Here is an 18,284-nt window from a genome sequence, read left to right as displayed (position 1 = left end):
CACCAGTGCGATGTTGTCTGAAAGCATCATACAAACATCCAGCAGCCCATGGATATCCACACTGCATTTAGTATGCAAAAGGGGAGGAGCCTGGCGACCATGTGACAATTACAGAGTGCTTAACTCATGATCTGGGCTTCATCACTACCCAATGTCGTTATTAAGAGGTTATAACTGTGCAGTCCTAAAGCATCAACTGCACATGGACCAGCACAGCACCATGAAATGGTATCAAGAAGATGCTCACTGGCATGCCAATAGAAATAGCGGACAGTGCCATACCTCCAGGAAGACAGAGTTCAGCGCCCCCTGTAAGCGCTGACTTAGCCAGTGGCCCATCGTTGGTTGGGCCCAATTCAGTCTCAGACTTCCAGAGCATCAGTATTGAGTAATAGGAAGACCATACTTAGCCTGCATTCTGGGAATAGTAATAGCATGTAAAAGTAATTGCATGTAGGAGGCACAGAAATCACATCAAACCACCTCATAATGAGAAGTTAAGTTGTGTTTTCCCTTTTAGAAATAAAATGTTCTATTACTCTGCAAGTGTTATGCATAAGATCATTTTGAATTCCTGCCACCGGCCATCACAACTTCTCTCCTTCCTTGTCTGTACTGGTGCTGAGGCCCACAGTAGCCACACAACAATTATCATGCACTGCATGAAGCCACTATATTCAGTGTTACAGGCCATGCAAAGGCATATACCCAGATTCCCACGGCAACAGAGGACATTCCAAAGAGCATGGTTATTGTGCTGTTTGGCTTGTATGAGAAGAAGTTTATGACCTTTAGGCCTATGTAATGCTGCACAAACCTGGCAGCTGTTCACAGACTCTGTCTACTGTGGATTGACCTTTTGTTTTGCCTATTTGGATGGTACATTGGTGTTTCACTGTCCAAGGATCAACAACACCAGCACCTGAGAGAAGTTTATGAGCATTTCAAAAAGTACAACATGGTACTGAACACAGTGAAATGTGTGTTTGGACAACATGAAGTTGAATTCCTGGGTCATCGAATATCTTCATCAGGTTCACTACCACTCACTAAGAAGGCTGAAGCCATACTGCAGCTACCAAAGCTGACTACAATAAAAGAGCTACACAGATGCTTAGGAATGATCAGGTTTTAGCGCCAGCATCATTCATCAGGCACTGCTGAACAACAGATGCCATTGAATGCAGCACTAGCTGGTCCAAAGGTTAAAAGCAGTTCTCCTCTGCAGTGAACTGAAGAGATGAGTATGGGTTTTGAAGCAACCATAAAGAACCTAGCACAAGTAGCACTGCTGGTGCAGCCCAAGCTTGGAGCTCCACTGGCATTTGTGCTGGATGCCAGTCAATCAGCTGTTGGATGCCAGTCAATCAGCTGTTGGTGCAGCTGGGTGAACAACACATGGCAGCTGCTGGCTTATTTTTCACACAAGCTGTCACTTATAGAGCAATCAAGTACTTATGACTGCAGGATGAGGTGAGACAGTTCGTGATATACACCAACTGCAAGCCCTTCAAAGATGCTGTGACTTACCGAATGAGAAAGCGCTGGCAGATAGACACAATAAAAAACACACACACAAATTTCAAGCTTTCGCAACCCACGGTTGCTTCATCAGGAAAGAGGGAAGGAGAGGGAAAGACGAAAGGATGAGGGTTTTAAGAGAGAGGGTAAGGAGTCATTCCAATTCCGGGAGCGGAAAGACTTACCTTAGGGGGAAAAAGGGACAGGTATACTCTCGCGCGCACACACACACATATCCATCTGCACATATACAGACAGAAGCAGACATTTGTAAAGGCAAAGAGTTTGGGCAGAGATGTCAGTCGAGGCGGAAGTACAGAGGCAAAGATGTTGTTGAATGACAGGTGAGGTATGAGTGGCGGCAACTTGAAATTAGTGGAGGTTGAGGCCTGATGGGTAACGGGAAGAGAGGATATATTGAAGGGCAAGTTCCCATCTCCGGAGTTCTGATAGGTTGGTGTCAGAGGGAAGTATCCAGATAACCCGGACGGTGTAACACTGTGCCAAGATGTGATAGATCTAATTTTGTGTTTAGTTTTATGTCTGTAATCAATTTTATAATTTATTTTGACTATTCCTAGTTAATACTTTCATTATAGGGTGAAATCAGTAATTGTTTTGTAACTTAAATTCTATTGTTGACTTATAAACAAATATAAAGTCTATACTAATTTTAAACATTTGGAAGATGAAATGCTAGTATTCTTAAAGTATCTATTTGGTTCTAGTCGAAAACATGTTAGCAAAGCCAGCCCTTAATTAATTCCCAAGTAATTTTTAGTTTTGTCAAAAGTTTTGTTTGTGTAAGTATATATGTTAATTTCATGATTTAAACAAATAATTCAGCTTAACTCTTGTAGTAGAAGAGACTGTTAAAAAGAACCAATTTTTCGATGTATTCGGTTAATTGAATGAAGTAATTCTTGTAAATTTAACTTTGAACAATGTGTAGTTTCAGTACCTATTATTGTGAGGATATATAAGGGCCTGATTTTCAGTCCTGAGACAGTCAGTCCATGGCCGAGTTTCAGACAAGAAATGTGTGTTGGTTAGAACCACAAAAATGCTTCAACTTAACTGGGAAATAAGTGTAAAACAATTAGGCTAAAACAATGACAGTATCTGTTCAACACATACCGCAATATCTTGCAAGACTTATGAACTGGGGGGGGAGTTAGGTTTTAACTTCTCATAGATGTACAACAGTAAACTATTGAAGCAGTATGTGGACGTTTGGCTGCAACCAGGGAGGGGAGGGGGGGGGGGGGGGTGGACAGTGACAGTAAAATATTGTGAAACACAAATGAACACTTGCCGGCTACATCATTTAAAGCAGTCAGTGTTTTACTTCCACACTCCATTTTCCATCCAGTGTAGCAACGGTAAGTCGACACTGAGGATGATCAATGAAGAAATAAAGCAAAGAAGGCAGAACATCACACAGTGATACCTCAATAACTGTCAACAGATTACAGAAATAAAATACAAAGGCAGTGAAACACCCAACTTTTCTATTTCTTGCAGTTTCTGTCTTTCTTTAGGCCTTTTCACGCTGCAACGCAGGGTCAGTCTTGTTATTATGGATTTGGCAGTGTTAGTTGCAGAGGGTGGCCAGATGCCCTTCCTGCCGCCACCTTGAACCCCCTGGGATGTAAGTAGCGTACCCCAACTGTCTGCGTCTAATGTAAGCCATGAAATAGTGCGAAAATCTTCAGATGTCTGTGAGTCATGTAACTGAGGTGGAATGTGGGGACCAGCCCAGTATTCACTTAGCAGGATGTGGAAAACCGCCTAAAAACTGCATCCAGGCTGGTTGGCATACCTGCCCTCATTGTTAATCTGCTGGGTAGATTCAATCTGTGGTTAGTGTGCCTACCTGAGTGCAGGAAGCAATGCATTAGTGCTCTCGGCTTCCCTGGTGGGTGTTTCTATTTCTTGCAGTAATGAGCAAAAAAAGCAAGTAAGGAGTTCCACAAGGATCAGTTCTGGGACCTGTCTTATTTCTACTCTATGTAAATGACCTGGCTGATAAAATGTGTGTTGGAACCACAGTACTCTTTGCAGATGGCACTAATATTCTAAATAATTCACTCAGTGTGGAAAATCTGCAGGAACTGTAACACTGGTTATGCATAACTTAGCACAGTGGTTCAGGACGAATGCATTCGTTGCAAGTTCTGAAAAAACTATGGCAGTTAATTTTTACACCATGCAAAACCTCCATTTTTCAAACTCGTTTTCACCATTGAAGGAAAAAAATGTCTCAAACATGCTTCATACAAAAATTTTAGGCATATATATTCAGGAAGATTTGAGGTGGGAGATGCACCTTAACAATTTAAATAAAAAACTGAATATACTTAACATATGCAGTTAGGATTCTAACTCAAAATACAATCTGTTCAGTGGTGGTAACAGTGTACCATGGTAGTACACCATTCCTACTGATGTACAGATTTTTTTTTTTTTTTTTTTTTTTGGGGGGGGGGGGGGATTCCACAACATATTAAAAAAAGAAAACATCTTCAAACATAATTATGACACACATGCATGTGAAACTATGTGGAAGCTGAACCTAGAACTAAACACAGTAAGTACACACTTATGCAAAAGAGGATTGTATCATACTGGAGTTATACACTCCTGGAAATTGAAATAAGAACACCGTGAATTCATTGTCCCAGGAAGGGGAAACTTTATTGACACATTCCTGGGGTCAGATACATCACATGATCACACTGACAGAACCACAGGCACATAGACACAGGCAACAGAGCATGCACAATGTCGGCACTAGTACAGTGTATATCCACCTTTCGCAGCAATGCAGGCTGCTATTCTCCCATGGAGACGATCGTAGAGATGCTGGATGTAGTCCTGTGGAACGGCTTGCCATGCCATTTCCACCTGGCGCCTCAGTTGGACCAGCGTTCGTGCTGGACGTGCAGACCGCGTGAGACGACGCTTCATCCAGTCCCAAACATGCTCAATGGGGGACAGATCCGGAGATCTTGCTGGCCAGGGTAGTTGACTTACACCTTCTAGAGCACGTTGGGTGGCACGGGATACATGCGGACGTGCATTGTCCTGTTGGAACAGCAAGTTCCCTTGCCGGTCTAGGAATGGTAGAACGATGGGTTCGATGACGGTTTGGATGTACCGTGCAGTGTCCCCTCGACGATCACCAGTGGTGTACGGCCAGTGTAGGAGATCGCTCCCCACACCATGATGCCAGGTGTTGGCCCTGTGTGCCTTGGTCGTATGCAGTCCTGATTGTGGCGCTCACCTGCACGGCGCCAAACACGCATACGACCATCATTGGCACCAAGGCAGAAGCGACTCTCATCGCTGAAGACGACATGTCTCCATTCGTCCCTCCATTCACGCCTGTCGCGACACCACTGGAGGCGGGCTGCACGATGTTGGGGTGTGAGCGGAAGACGGCCTAACGGTGTGCGGGACCGTAGCCCAGCTTCATGGAGACGGTTGCGAATGGTCCTCGCCGATACCCCAGGAGCAACAGTGTCCCTAATTTGCTGGGAAGTGGCGGTGCGGTCCCCTACGGCACTGCGTAGGATCCTACGGTCTTGGCGTGCATCCGTGCGTCGCTGCAGTCCGGTCCCAGGTCGACGGACACGTGCACCTTCCGCCGACCACTGGCGACAACATCGATGTACTGTGGAGACCTCACGCCCCACGTGTTGAGCAATTCGGCGGTACGTCCACCCGGCCTCCCGCATGCCCACTATACGCCCTCGCTCAAAGTCCGTCAACTGCACATACGGTTCACGTCCACGCTGTCGCGGCATGCTACCAGTGTTAAAGACTGCGATGGAGCTCTGTATGCCACGGCAAACTGGCTGACACTGACGGCGGCGGTGCACAAATGCTGCGCAGCTAGCGCCATTCGACGGCCAACACCGCGGTTCCTGGTGTGTCCGCTGTGCCGTGCGTGTGATCATTGCTTGTACAGCCCTCTCGCAGTGTCCGGAGCAAGTATGGTGGGTCTGACACACCGGTGTCAATGTGTTCTTTTTTCCATTTCCAGGAGTGTATTATACTGTCACCTAGAAGAAGGTGTAATTAGATGAATGACAAACACTAACGTCACTTAATGAAGGTTTATTCAGCACTTGCACACACAAGAGCGCGGAGCAAACTGCCTCCAGCCAGAACACATACAGTATATATACAGCTACAGAACATTAGAACATTCCAGTACAATGATTCTTGACATTTATAGATACTTCTAGAATGTACTTGAACCAAATATAGAAATTAAAATTGTACAGTCCAGGTGAGTTTTGAACTCAGGACCCTCCATGCAACAGTTTAGTATCATAACCACTACATCACGGTGCTACTCTTCTGTGACATTGCTCCCTCCTTAAGAGAACAGCGCCTTGGTGTTATGTCCTCCTAGTCCAGGAACGAGTCATCGGTCCTGCATACTCTGACTCCTGATGACTGATTCTCACCCTGGCATGAATCTTCTTAGAACTTCTTTTGACACTACACTCTTTGTGACCTTTCTGCTTGTTGCCTGTTGCTGGAGCTACGAATTTACTCTGGGTTACAGGATCCTTGTAGGGCTTCATTCGAAGGACATGGACCGTATCTCTGATCATTCATTGTCTTGTGTCGGGGTCAAAATCTTCGACTTCATAAGTAACATCAGAAAACTGTTTTACTACCTTATAAGGTCCAAGTCTCAGAGAGGCCAACCTTCCAAACAGAAGTGAAGATCCAGGCAAGGTGGCTCGCGTCATACTTTCAGCAATCATTTTCTTGAGCCTGCAGCGTGGGGAGCCAAGCTAACTGCCAAGCTTCCTCAGCTCTGGTTAGCACCTGGCCAATGTAGTCATTGTCCATGTCATCAGGCTGTAACAGAAACACAGTGTCCATCATCGTAGTCACCTCACACCCAGGCACCAGGAAAATGGTGTAAATCCTGTGGTGTCTTGTTTGGCGGTGTTGTAGGCAAACATCATGAAAGGAGCACTTCATCCCAGCTGCTCTGCTCAACACTGACGAACATTTATAGCATGTCAGCCAAGGTTTTATTAAGGCATTCAGTAAGCCCGTTAGTTTGCAGGTGGTTGACAGTCATCATGTGATGAGTAATGTTGCACCAACGGTTTATCTCTGTCACAAGATTCGATTGAAAAACTTTGCCTTGGTCAGTAATAAACGACCTTGGGCACCATGTTTTAATACAATGTCTTCCATGTTGAATTTGATGACCTAGAATGCTTCAGCTGTTTTCGCAGCTTTTGTAATGGCATGGCATGTCAGATACCAGTGCAAACAATAATCCATCTATTGCCACTAGCAGACATTGGAAATCGCCCAAGGAGGTCAATCCCAACACGCTGGAAAAGCATTTCAGCTGGTGGAATTGGTACGAGCCAACCAGGTGGTTCCTGAGAAACTGACTTTCTCCTCTGGCACTCTTGACAGTGTGTCACATAGTGACGGACACTCTTAAGTAAACCTGGCCAGAAAAATCTCTTGTGGATTCTATCGTATGTCTTAATAAATCCTAAATGTCCAGCCTCAGGTGTGTCATGGAATTTCTGTAGAACATCTAAGCGCATTTGTTTAGGAATCAATGATAGACACCTCTTTCCAAACGTATCAAAGTTTTTCTTGCAAAGTAATCCATTAACTACCTTAAATTTTCCTTTCACATCCTCAGACCGATTTAAGGCAAGCATAATTTAAGATATCTTGGCGTCCTTCTTGTGGTCAGCAGAGAGATCCTGGAGTGTAGGGAGACAGTCACTATCTTCATCAAAGTCTTGATGGTCTTGCACAGGGTTTCTTGAGAGATAGTCGGTATCTTGGTGTTTTCTTCCATTTTTGTACACTATGTTAATGCCATACTCTTGAAGACGTACTGCCCACCTGGCAAGTCATCCTGTTGGATCCTTAAGACCTGTCAATCAACAAAGTGAATGATGGTCCGTAACAACTGTGAATGGCCTTCCATAGAGATACTGTCGAAATTTGCACATGGCCCAGATCACAGCAAGACATTCTCTTTCTGTAGTTGAGTAGTTTCTCTCAGCTTTTTTAAGTGTCCAAGAAGCATAGGCTATAACCCTCTCTTTTTCATCTGAAATCTGTGCCAGAACAGCACCAATCCCATACCCGCTGGCATCTGTGTGTAGTTCTGTAGGTGCTCTCTCATCATATAGACCAAGTACAGGGTACTTTGTCAGAGCTTTTCGCAGCACATCAAAAGAATCTCGTTGAGCACCACCACAGATAAATTTAGCATCAGCTTTTAACAATTCTTGGAGTGGGCTACCTTTGATACAAAAGTCTTTGGCAAAACGATGGTAATAAGAACATAATCCAAGGAAGCTTCTCACATCTCTAATACTTTTAGGAATACGAAATTCCGTTATAGATCTCACATTTTCTGGGTCTGGCCACACACCTTCATTTGACATAAGGTGTCCAGGTATTTTGATTTCTTTTGCTCCAAAGAGACACTTCTTGGATTAAGTTTCAGTCCGCCTTGTTGGAGACACTTAAGAACAGCCCTCAGTTTCTTCATGTGTTCATCAAATGTCTCTGAGAACACTATAATGTCATCTAAAAAACAAAGACAAATTTTCCACTTCAGGTGACTTAGAATATTATCCATCATCCGTTCAAAAGTTGCAGATGCATTACACAAACCAAATGGCATTACCTTAAACTCATACAGGCCCTCAGGGGCGATGAATGCAGTTTTCTTATGATCAGTCTCATTTACTTCTATTTGCCAGTATCCCGAGTATATGTCCATGGTTGAGAAAAACTTAGCCCCCTTCAGACAATCTAGTATATCATCAATTCATGGAAGAGGGTAAATGTCCTTTTTAGTTATCTTATTGAGCTTCCTGTAATCAACACAAAAGTGTCAACTGCCATCCTTCTTCCTGATGAGGACCACTGGTGATGACCATGGGTTCTGCAAAGGCTGAATGATGTCATTCTTCATCATTTTTTCTACCTTGTCGCAAATTATTCGACATTCCGTTGCTGACGCACAGTATGCTGTCTGGCTTATTGGTTGATGGTCTCCAGTGCTAATCCGGTGCTTCACCATTGATTTGTCTAATTTGCTCTTCACCTGCAGATTGAAGCATTCAGAAAACTCATGAAGAATGGCAAGTAGCTTCTTCTGTTGTTCCTTAGTGAGATCTGGCGATAGTCAAGCTAGAAGATCTTGTCTCATACTGTTACCACTAATTTCGCCCACAGACAGCATGGTAGGTTTCTATGATGCTCAGCTGTTCCTCAATTAATGGCTCAGTGTTTGCTATGCACATGCACCTTGGAACAATCTGCGTTTCTCGGTGACAGTTAACTATCCACGATTCACCGAATCCACTCTTAAATGAGACAACGGAGGCTGAGATGACCAAGTTATTCTTCAGTGGTATGCTTCTCTTACATTCCACTACAAGATCCATGGGTTGATGCATGGCTTGACACATGACAGTTACCTATCTAGCACTGACTGCAGGAATGATCAGTTCATGCAGCACACATAGTCTTCACACACTCAGATGCACATCTTCCTGTCACAGTATCTCGTCTCATCTAGCATAATCTTTGAGCGACCACAATCTTTAATTGCCTGAGAAGCTTTCAAAAAGTCCCATCCGAGAATGACGCCATGATACACTCTTGTGAGATGATGAATTCTGTGGGATGTGTATGGCCACTTATACCCACGCAAATTGTACATCTTCCTGTAGGTTTTAAATATTTCCCATTATCCACCTTCAGCAGAGATGTTTTGCTGTCAACAAATACGATTTTCTGCAACTGGCAACAGTACTTCTCCGAAATGACTGAACATGATGCTCCAGAGTCCACAAGAGCTTGGCGTGGCTGGCCATCCATGAGGATATCAACGTAGTTTCCTATAATTTTTGTAGTGATCGACGGCAGAGGATTTTTCTCTTTGGTGGCCTTACCTCCAAGGGAGGTCTCACCCTTTAGTTTTCCAGTTTGCAGTAGCTAGATGATTGGCTGGAGCTTCTAACTGGTGATGGAGACCTGGATCAGTGTGTTGGGGGAGCATCCTCTCCAGCGGCTAGCTTGTGGCGATGGTGACCTACGTCATCCTGCACCCACATCTTCTTGTTCATCTTTGTCGTCCCGGAGATGGTGTCGGCTAGGAACTGTCTGCTGTCTTCTGGCGTGCCTTTCTTGACAAAAGCACACCACGTGTCCCAGTTGTCCACAGTGGAAACATACTGCCTGGTTATTCTGGGTCCTCTAGACATCAGTCTTCCTTGGTGCCAAAACAGGTTCCTCAGACAGCATTGTAGGAACGTAACTCTGCCTGGGTCTCAACTTTTCACCATTTTAAAGGGAAATGAAGGATGAGAGATTGGGTTCAATGTTTGCTCCACGTCCTTCCTTATGAGCCCTTGAAGTGTCTCGATTTTTTGCTTGCCATGCAATCCAAGTGCCTTCTGAACTTCCTCTCTCACTATCTGACGAAGAACACTTGTGAAATCAGTTGCTTCCTCCATCACAGACATTGATACAATGTTTGGAAGCCATTCAAACTTCTTGTGTGTAGTTCTTTTTTGATGTATTGCCTCGATATACTGGCACCATTTTATGAAGTCATCTGTTGTCGAAACCTCCTTCAGGAGTAGTGCTTGACACATGTCCTCAGCGACACCCTTCATGAGATATGCAACCTTAACTTCCTCCTTCATTCTAGGATCCACTATTTTACACAGCTCCAAGATGTCTTGAATGTAGGATGCTGTAGTTTCTCCTGGACGCTGTGCCCTGCACTTTAATTTATCTTCAGCCTTGCACTTCTGTTGTTGTGTGTCACTGAAACACTTGTGCAGTTCTGCATGGAATACTTCCCAGCTTGTGAATTTCTCCTCGTCATTCTCATACCATTGTTTGGCAGTGCCCTCCAAGTAGAAAAATACATTAGCCAAACACACGGTGTCATCCCATTTGTTAAATTTCACTGTATGCCCATATACCTTCAGCCACTTGTTTGGATGTTGGCCATTGTCACCAGAGAACGTGAAAGAATGTCTCATGTGTGGTACACAGTTGCTGTCATCATTAACATCATCTTCTTCTTCTGTCTCTGATAGATTGTGATCTGTTGAATATGGCTTGAACTCAGGTTTCTTGCCATGTAAACGACAGCTCTGTCGTGGCCTGATGGGAGCCACTGTGTCATCAATAATGTGTGCTATCGCAAGTTCCAATATCCAGCGCCTCCACCAGAATAATGTCACATAGAAGAAGGTGTAATTAGATGAATGACAAACACTAACGTCACTTAACGAAGGTTTACTCAGCACTTGCACATACAAGAGTGCGGAGCAAACTGCCTCTGGCCAGAACACATACAGTATATATACAGCTACAGAACATTAGAACATTCCAGTACAATGATTCTTGACATTTGTGGATACTTCTAGAATGTACTCAAACCGAATATAGAAATTAAAATTGTACACTCCAGGTGAGCTTTAGAACTCAGGACCCTCCAAGCAACAGTTTAGTATCATAACCACTACACCACAGTGCTACTCGGCTTCTTCTGTGACAATATTACAATACACCTTCTTACTTAAAATCCATACTGACATTAAATATATTTAAGGTAAAGTTGGAACAGTTCTTGCTTGACCACTGCCTCTACTCTGTCTCCGAATTTCTGAAAGATCATAGTCAGTAAGCCTCATTTACCAAATATTGTTAATTACATATTATGTCACTTCATATTATAATTTACTTTGTGTTGATCATGTCGTCTCACTTAATAACTACCACTGTCATACGCAGAGGCAATGTAGTATGTCAGTTTATATTATTATGCTCTTTGATTGTGTTGACCATTTAATCACAATGACTACTGTAATCATAAATTAATTATGTTTACCCTTGCTCTATATCATATGAATAAACAATGCATTAAAAATGATTTTTTGACCAAATAAATACACAGCTGTGAGCAGCTACTAAGTCATACAAAGCTGATTCCACAAATTCCTCCATTTTATCAATACAGAATGGACTCAGTGCAAAACTAGTTATGCTTCTGATTTGGCTGAATACAACTACGTCTTCCAGTAATTGTAAAATATGCATTATGGCAACGTATCCATGGGTTATATACATGAATTATCCCATTTGACCCCCTCAGCCAAACATCATCTGTAGATTATAGTACATATACTAATATGAATGGTATGTTATCTCCATTCATCGCAACCTTTAGAAGCTATTTCTTAAGTTCCCCAGCCCTTGTCTTGTGGCAGCTCCATTCTGATACTTGCTACGCTGTGCATCCTTAATGAGTAGTCTCATTCAGTATTGTATGTAGCTGAAGAACAATCTGCAATGACATTCACTTTCTTAAATATTCACCATACATTTAACAGATTGTGAATATTCACTGTTTTGTCTACATAGAGACCCTCTGGTACTTCCATCTCAGATTTGACATCTTATACGCCAATGCCAAATGGGCAATCTCACAATGAATGGACTTTCCTTAGTCTGTCTGCTTCAGGATTTTTTCTTATTATGTTCAGAAACTTACCTAAATCATATTGTTGGCCTATATCATCTGCCAATGTAGGACTATGGCAGATATCCGGAATTTTAATTGGCTTACATTTTTAAAGTTGTATTCATTTGCATATTTCATATTCTATTTTGTTGTATGTATATTTTACTTTCTTATTTCATGTAATTACCCACAATTCTCTATGCTTTTAAAGTCATAAAAATGCTAAACAAATCATACAATACTTGTTTGTGCATACAAGGAAATTAGAAATTGGGCACAGAATGTTTTCTATAAAAGTTGTTTGAATTATTGTCCATACTTGTTGCCTCCCCCCCCCCCTCCCCCAAGAACCATGGATCTTGGCGTTGATGGGGAGGATTTTGTGCCTCAGCGATACAGATAGCCGTACCGTATGTGCAACCACAACAGAGGGGTATCTGTTGAGTGGGCAGACAAAAGTGTGGTTCCTGAAGAGGGGCAGCAGCCTTTTCAGTAGTTGCAGGGGCAACAGTCTGGATGATTGACTGGTCTGGCCTTGTAACACTAACCAAAACGGCCTTGTTGTGCTGGTACTGCAAACGGCTGAAAGCAAGGGGAAACTACAGCTGTAATTTTTCCCGATGGCATGCAGCTTTACTGTATGGTTAAATGATGATGGCGTCCTCTTTGGTAAAATATTCCAGAGCTAAAATAGTCCCCCATTTGGATCTCTGGGCGGGGACTACTCAGGAGGACGTCGTTATCAGGAGAAAGAAAACTGGCGTTCTACGGATCAGAGCGTGGAATGTCAGAGCCCTCAATCGAGCAGGTAGGTTAGAAAATTTTGGTCAGGCGAATACAGGGTTATAAATACAAAATCAAATAGGGGTAATGCAGGAGTCAGTTTAATAATGAATAAAAAAATAGGAGTGCGGGTAAACTACTACAAACAGCATAGTGAACGCCTTATTGTGGCCAAGATAGACACAAAGCCCACCCCTACTACAGTAGTGCAAGTTTATATGCCAACTAGCTCTGCAGATGACAAAGAGATTGAAGAAATGTACGATGAAATAAAAGAAATTATTCAGATAGTGAAGGGAGATGAAAATTTAATAGTCATGGGTACAGGTGACTGGAATTCGGTAGTAGGAAAAGGGAGGGAAGGAAACACAGTAGGCGAATATGGATTGGGTCTAAGAAATGAAAGAGGAAGCTGCCTGGTAGAATTTTGCACAGAGCACAACTTAATCATAGCTAACACTTGGTTCAAGAATCATAAAAGAAGGTTGTATACATGGAAGAAGTGCGGAGATACTGACAGGTTTCAGATAGATTATATAATGGTAAGACAGAGATTTAGGAACCAGGTTTTAAATTGTAAGACATTTCCAGGGGCAGATGTGGACTCTGACCACAATCTATTGGTTATGAACTGTAGATTAAAACTGAAGAAACTGCAAAAAGGTGGGAATTTAAGGAGATGGGACCTGGATAAACTGAAAGAACCAGAGGTTTTACAGAGTTTCAGGGAGAGCATAAGGGAACAATTGACAGGAATGGGGGAAAGAAATACAGTAGAAGAAGAATGGGTAGCTTTGAGAGATAAAGTAGTGAAGGCTGCAGAGGATCAAGTAGGTAAAAAGACGAGGGCTAGTAGAAATCCTTGGGTAACAGAAGAAATATTGAATTTAATTGATGAAAGGAGAAAATATAAAAATGCAGTAAATGAAGCAGGCAAAAAGGAATACAAACGTCTCAAAAATGAGATTGACAGGAAGTGCAAAATGGCTAAGCAGGGATGGCTAGAGGACAAATGTAAGGATGTAGAGGCTTATCTCACTAGGGGTAAGATAGATACTGCCTACAGGAAAATTAGAGACACCTTTGGAGAAAAGAGAACAATTTGTATGAATATCAAGAGCTCAGATGGAAACCCAGTTCTAAGCAAAGAAGGGAAAGCAGAAAGGTGGAAGGAGTATATAGAGGGTCTATACAAGGGCGATGCACTTGAGGGCAATATGATGGAAATGGAAGAGGGTGTAGATGAAGACGAAATGGGAGATATGATACTGCGTGAAGACTTTGATAGAGCACTGAAAGACCTGAGTCGAAACAAGGCCCCGGGAGTTGACAACATTCCATCAGAACTACTGACGGCCTTTGGAGAGCCAGTCCTGACAAAACTCTACCATCTGGTGAGCAAGATGTATGAGACAGGTGAAAATCCCTCAGACTTCAAGAAGAATATAATAATTCCAATCCCAAAGAAAGCAGGTGTTGACAGATTTGAAAATTACCAAACTATCAGTTTAATAAGTCACAGCTGCAAAATACTAACACGAATTCTTTACAGACGAATGGAAAAACTGGTAGAAGCCGACGTCGGAGACTATCAGTTTGGATTCCGTAGAAATGTTGGAACACGTGAGGCAATACTGACCCTACGACTTATCTTAGAAGAAAGATTAAGGAAAGGCAAACATACGTTTCTAGCATTTGTAGACTCAGAGAAAGCTTTTGACAATGTTGACTGGAATACTCTCTTTCAAATTCTGAAGGTGGCAGGGCTAAAGTACAGGAAGCGAAAGGCTATTTACAATTTGTACAGAAACCAGATGGCAGCTATAAGAGTCGAGGGACATGAAAGGGAAGCAGTGGTTGGGAAGGGAGTGAGACAGGGTTGTAGCCTCTCCCCGATCTTATTCAATCTGTATATTGAGCAAGCAGTAAAGGAAACAAAAGAAAAGTTCAGAGTAGGTATTAAAATCCATGGAGAAGAAATAAAAACTTTGAGGTTTGCCGATGGCATTGTAATTCTGTCAGAGACAGCAGAGGACGTGGAAGAGCAGTTGAACGGAATGGACACTGTCTTGAAAGGAGGGTATAAGATGAACATCAACAAAAGTAAAATGAGGATAATGGAATGTAGTCGAATTAAGTCGGGTGATGCTGAGGGAATTAGATTAGGAAATGAGACACTTAAAGTAGTAAAGGAGTTTTGCTATTTGGAGAGCAAAATAACTGATGATGGTCGAAGTAGAGAGGATATAAAATGTAGACTGGCAATGGCAAGGAAAGCGTTTCTGAAGAGAAATTTGTTAACATCGAGTATTGATTTAAGTGTCAGGAAGCCGTTTCTGAAAGTCTTTGTATGGAGTGTAGCCATGTATGGAAGTGAAACATGGATGCTAAATAATTTAGACAAGAAGAGAATAGAAGCTTTCGAAATGTGGTGCTACAGAAGAATGCTGAAGATTAGATGTAGGCCACATAACTAATGAGAAGGTATTGAATAGAATTGGGGAGAAGAGGAGTTTGTGGCACAACTTGACTAGAAGAAGGGATCAGTTCATAGGACATGTTCTGAGGCATCAAGGGATCACCAATTTAGTACTGGAGGGCAGCGTGGAGGGTAAAAATCGTAGAGGGAGACCAAGAGATGAATACACTAAACAGATACAGAAGGATGTTGGTTGCAGTAGGTACTGGGAGATGAAGAAGCTTGCACAGGATAGAGTAGCATGGAGAGCTGCATTAAACCAGTCTCAGGACTGAAGACCACAACAATAACAACAACACTTTTGCTCCATTACAATGTATGCTTACATCTATCATAACTTCCTATGTCAATGTGATATCCACTTTCAATATGGTAGGTGACAGACCAGACTGCTTTTAGAAAGAACATACTGTGCTCATTACCTCTACATTTTGAGTATCTTATAGTCTACATATTGTGACATGTGCTGTTCAGGTTGCTGCTTTATTGTATATTTTGCAAACAGTAAGATAAATATTCTTGTAATTTCCTGATTAATTAAAACTGTGTCCACTCATTTACATCCATTATTTCATCCACTAAGTGGTTGTTATTCTTCCATGTTTCAAAACTTTAAATAAATAGTTCCTTTAAAATATTTTTGTCAGTTCGTTTACACATTTTGTCTCCTGTACATCATAAGTTTTTTGTAGGATGGTTATTTTCAAAAGTAACTCATGTAGTTAGGGTGCATATTTTAAGAGCAGTTAGAGATTATTCACATTAGGAATCTTGTTTAGCTTCATTTAGTCTGTATATGACACAATACAGGCGTGCTATTCAATGTACAAAGCAATAGAATTATGTTGAAAAATGAGGCATAAAGGTATACTTACTACTGTCCTTGCTATAAGAATTAATGATTTTCTGCAGTTCTGCCAGCTCCTTGCCAGCTTCCTGGTAATTAATTTCTGTCACTTCCAAAGGTGGTGGAATAAACAGTGATGGCTCTGTTCCAAGATAGCAACAATGAATTAAGCCATCTTCTGATAGGACTGCAAGAACTCCTTTAAGATCCTAGAGATAATAAAAATCTGCAGAATTAAAGAGGAATGTAGCATATTTTGTGTGACACAACTAAAAAAATAAAGCATTCACACTGACTATCAGAAGGAATGTATCACTAATGAATATGAAGCAATTATTCTTTTACATACTGCAGAGAATTATTTGAATGAACTGAAAAGCAGTCCTGGAGAGAATAACAACAATACAGAAATGACATATTGGCAGAAAAAGTCCAAATTCTGCAGTAGACTGCAGTAGATAACCAAGAGCACTGAAACCCAGAAATATTCTTCTGGATCCACTAAATCATTCACAGGATGACATTCATATGCCAAGTGCATGATTTAAGACGCTGCATGCTCACTCTCAGCAGTTAACCTGTTCTCAGTTATCACCAAATTCCAGCAGTTCTTCATTTCTACAGTTGCCTACAAGTTATCTACAGTTCCAACCACTTTAAGTCATTGGACAGTTTATGCTGAGTGTTGAACATTACTCAAAGTAATAGTAAAAGTGTTCACTTATTGAGAGACTAAACATAATCTCTTAAAACTGTAGTTCATGGGGTACTCCAGTTTGATTAGTTAGTAATCATCTACAATGTTAGGTTAGGTGCAGTACTTTACATCAGTGCAACGCCCTTCTCTGCAAGCCACTCTGAGTATATTTTGATGTACCTTATTTCAATAACTGATTGTTATTGTTTCTTAGGTGTTGCCGTGAGATTCTGTTTTAAATATCTTGGCCTTTGAATAGCTTGTAGCTAGCATGCAAGCATTCCACTTACATTTAGCTACTGGTATCTGTGGCAGGCACTCTTTTTAATACCACTTTTACATTGCTCACCTACCTTAGGTAAACAGGACCCAAATAAGTTCAATTATATTGAAATGTCAGTGTGGCACAGGCAGTCACAAAAGTTTCATTTCTTTGTGCAGTACACTCCCAAAAATGGAATTCTTGTCATCTGAAGTGCAGTCACTCATGTTGTGTGGCTCAGTATAGTCCCCTGAGATTAGAAGGAAACACCAAATCATTCAGTAACTTCATGATACCAGCTGTATTTTTTGTTATAAGGGTCCTGAGTTACAGCAGTCACCAATCTATTGGGTAACTTTTTAAGAATTCCCCTGAACCTTTCTTCATAATGACTAACAATGTTCTTAAAATGTATCACATTTTTGCCTAGTAAAACATAAACAACCAATTTGCACACACCCATCTTTTTTTCAATGTGGGACATTATAAATCTCTTCCCATAAATACTCTCTGAATTCCACTTTTCTAGCCATTCCGCTCTTGAACACACACACACACACACACACACACACACACACACACACACACACACTCTCTCTCTCTCTCTCTCTCTCTCTGAAGAGCCAGAAGAACTGGTACAGCAGCCTAATATTGTGTAGGACCCCATGATCACACAGAAGTGCCACAACACATGGTTCACATGCTGATGACACTTATTGATCACCCAGCATTGAAATATGCACCAATTTGTGGAAGGGTTGCACTTCTATCATGTTGAATGATTCTCTACAGTCATAGTTGGTCCCATTCTTGCAGGATCTTTTTCTGACTGCAGCAATGTCGGAGATTTGATATTTTACCGTATTCTTGATATTCACAGTGCACTCATGAAATCATCATATGGGAAAATCCCCACTTCATCGCTACCTCAGAGATGCTGCCTTGCATCGCTCATGTGCCAACTATAACACCACATTCAAACTCACTTAAATCTTGATACCTGCCATTGTAGCAGCAGTAACTAATTTAACAACTGCGCCAGACACTTGGAGTCTTATGTATGTACTGCCGACTGCAGCGCCATATTCTGGCTGTTTACATATCTCTGTATTTGAATAAGCCTGCTTA

General features: G+C 41.9%; 1 protein-coding gene across 2 annotated transcripts in view; it reads right to left on the bottom strand.

Moving 5' to 3' along the window:
* The window catches only part of LOC126181322 (protein PTHB1), a 120,893-nt gene that overhangs the window by 45,937 nt on the left and 56,672 nt on the right, over positions 1 to 18,284 (bottom strand). For both annotated transcript variants that reach the window (XM_049924763.1, XM_049924762.1), the window contains exon 8: positions 16,226 to 16,406. In XM_049924763.1, coding sequence (XP_049780720.1) covers positions 16,226 to 16,406 — 181 coding nt within the window. The remainder of the gene's footprint in view (positions 1 to 16,225; positions 16,407 to 18,284) is intronic.

This window comes from Schistocerca cancellata, chromosome 1 (assembly GCF_023864275.1).
Source record: "Schistocerca cancellata isolate TAMUIC-IGC-003103 chromosome 1, iqSchCanc2.1, whole genome shotgun sequence".
NCBI lineage: Eukaryota > Metazoa > Arthropoda > Insecta > Orthoptera > Acrididae > Schistocerca > Schistocerca cancellata.
Note: the sequence above shows the minus strand (reverse complement) of the source record. Positions and strands in the feature narration are given on the sequence as shown.